At 42.6% G+C, this 2,557-nt stretch overlaps 1 protein-coding gene across 1 annotated transcript; it reads left to right on the top strand.

The window, feature by feature from the left end:
* The first annotated feature begins 329 nt into the window (after window positions 1-329).
* LOC139190974 (uncharacterized) lies at window positions 330-1,288 on the top strand. Its single transcript, XM_070811469.1, has 4 exons — window positions 330-430; window positions 541-919; window positions 1,013-1,162; window positions 1,247-1,288. Exons 1-4 carry the CDS (start codon window positions 330-332, stop codon window positions 1,286-1,288), a joined length of 672 nt encoding a protein of 223 aa, XP_070667570.1.
* The last annotated feature ends 1,269 nt before the right edge of the window (window positions 1,289-2,557 follow it).

Genomic DNA, 2,557 nt, shown 5'->3' on the forward strand with positions numbered 1-2,557 from the left:
GTCTCTAGGAATTTGAGGGTCAACTCTTTGATTTGTAATGAGTCTGGGGATTAGGAGGTTGATTTCTTGAAACCTTTTGTGATGGAGGAAGAGATCAAGGTGATTCTGGAAATCCCTTTGGGTGATCTAACCTTAAAGGATAGATTGGTGTGGCTTTTCGAAAAAAAGGGAGCATACTCGGTAAAATCTGGTTATCATTGGGCTTTGTCCAGGACCCATATTCACAGGAATGTCAACCTGCATAGGTCTGATATGATACCGAATCAGTTATGGAAGTGCATGTAGAATTTGAAGGTTCCTAAAAAAATAAGGGTATTCAAGTGGCAACGATGGCAAACCTGTTCTTTAAGCTCTCTTCTCTTCCCCCATATGCCTTCTCTGTAACTCGGCTGAGGAATCAATGGAATATCTTTTTCTCCAATGCCCGTGGGTAGAGACGGTGTGGAATGAGGGAAGTTTGACTGGCGGTATTGGCAGGGAGGGGATAATTTCTTGGGTAAATTGGTTAAATGATATTTATGATGCGACTTTTGCTAACAGGGGTGAAAGGATCAAACCGTTCTCATATATTGATGTTACCTGTTGGCATATTTGGAAGTCTCGGTGCAACTTTATCTTTAAGCAGCAACCAATTTACCCAGGGCAGGTTATCCCCGTTGTTCATCATTCGGTGGGTATGTTCCTAGAGGCCAATCGTGTTCCAAGTAGTAGGCCCCGGATCAATGATCTGGATCGGGGAAATGACTTATCTTGGTCTCCTCCTGGCTCGGGTTTCATCAAGATAAATGTGGACGCAAGTTGGAATGCTAGGGAGAGTGTGGGCTTCGTGGGTGTGGTGGCTAGGGATGATCATGGCAGGTTTGTGGTTGCATGCAGAAAGAAGATCTGTGCCTCGAGTGTGGCAATGGTTGAAGCTAAGGCAATTTTGCATGGCTGTTTGTTGGGGCGGTATATGGGGTGGAATGATATTATCATTGAATCAGATTCTTTGGACTCTGTGTCTTGTCTTCAGGATCTTAATTCGATGGGCAATTGGGATGCTTTTCCTTTGCTAGCTAAGTGCACAAGTCTGGGGAAGGCTTTCCAAGATTGCCGCTGGTCTTGGGTTCCAAGATCGGCCAACAAGGCAGCGGACAGTTTGGCGTCGCGGCAAAGTAGGGAGGTATGTGATTTTGTTTGGGTTAACCGACCCCCATCTTCCCTTGTTCATGTTCTGTGTAATGACGACCTCCTTTGTCCCCATTAGGCTTGTAGGTTTGGTGCAAGGAGTGACACTTTTAGCATTTGATGCGGTGTCGGATGTTTCCTCCTTGTACTTCGTTTCTTGCTTGGTCGTAGCTGGCCTGTTTGCTTTGTTGTAAGCTTTCTTGTTCTTTTTGGCATCTCTGCCCAGGTAATGCATTATCTCGTTCACCAAAAAAAAAAAAAAAAAGTCTCCCTTAGCTAAAACAAGTTTAGCCTCTCATGTTCACAGCAAAAGAAACAAAATTGAATTTAAACATTGAAAACAAAAGATTGATTACACCTAAAATGCCCAACGAATCAACTTGAATGCCCTGCACCTTCAAGCTCATCTCTCTTATTTTCCTTGCTGCGGCACAAAGGTTAAGGGATGATTTTGGATGTGTTTCTGGGTTAGGAATGGATTTGGGTTGGTAAGGGGGTGCGACAAAGTAGAGGGATGGTGTGTGGATGTGTTGAATGGTGGTAGATTGTGGTGGAGGATGGATGAAATCTGGTGAAGCATGGATTATTTGAATGGTGTGTGGCAAAGGCTTTTATTTATAGGAGAAGGAAAGGCAAGGGGGACAAGGAAGGGTTTTGACATAAAGTGAAAGGAAAAGAGAAAGTTATGACACAAAGTGAAAGGTAAAGAGAAAGTTATGTGAAAGGGAAAGGGAAAGTTATGACACAAAGTGAAAGGTAAAGTGAAAGGTAAAGGGAAAGTTATGACACAAAGTGAAAGGTAAAGGGAAAGTTATGACATAAAGTGAAAGGGAAAGGGAAAGACACAAAGTGAAAGGGAAATGAAAATTTATGACACAAAGTGAAAGGTAAAGGGAAAGTTATGACACAAAGTGAAAGGGAAAGGGAAAGGAAAAATTATGACACAAAGTGAAAGGTAAAGTTTGATGCAACAAGGAGATATGGAAGGGAACACATGGCTCCAAATTCTTCCCTCCTTCATGACTTAATTCCTTCATCTTCTTAGCACATTCCTAGTTTCTTTTGGTCTTCAAATTCGTCCATCCACCTTCCTCCATGCATGTACTATCCATTCCGAGCCCAAAACTGCTCCAAAATGCCCCAAAATACACTTTCTTGCCACTTTAGCCCTTTGGACCTATAAACACATGAAAATAGCTTAAAATAATAAAATAACTAGGAACTAACAACATAAATGCCAAGAAACAAGCTAACTAAGTCGCATAAATATGCTCCTATCAGTCCCTCATGTGAATCCCCACGGCCACACGTGCTCTACATCACCCGATTTGTGTTACCCATGTGTTAGGCTTGAAAAATCGCCACACGTGAGGGGGCATGTTGAGAACGA

This window comes from Malus domestica, chromosome 13, assembly GCF_042453785.1.
Source record: "Malus domestica chromosome 13, GDT2T_hap1".
In the NCBI taxonomy this organism is placed as follows: domain Eukaryota; kingdom Viridiplantae; phylum Streptophyta; class Magnoliopsida; order Rosales; family Rosaceae; genus Malus; species Malus domestica.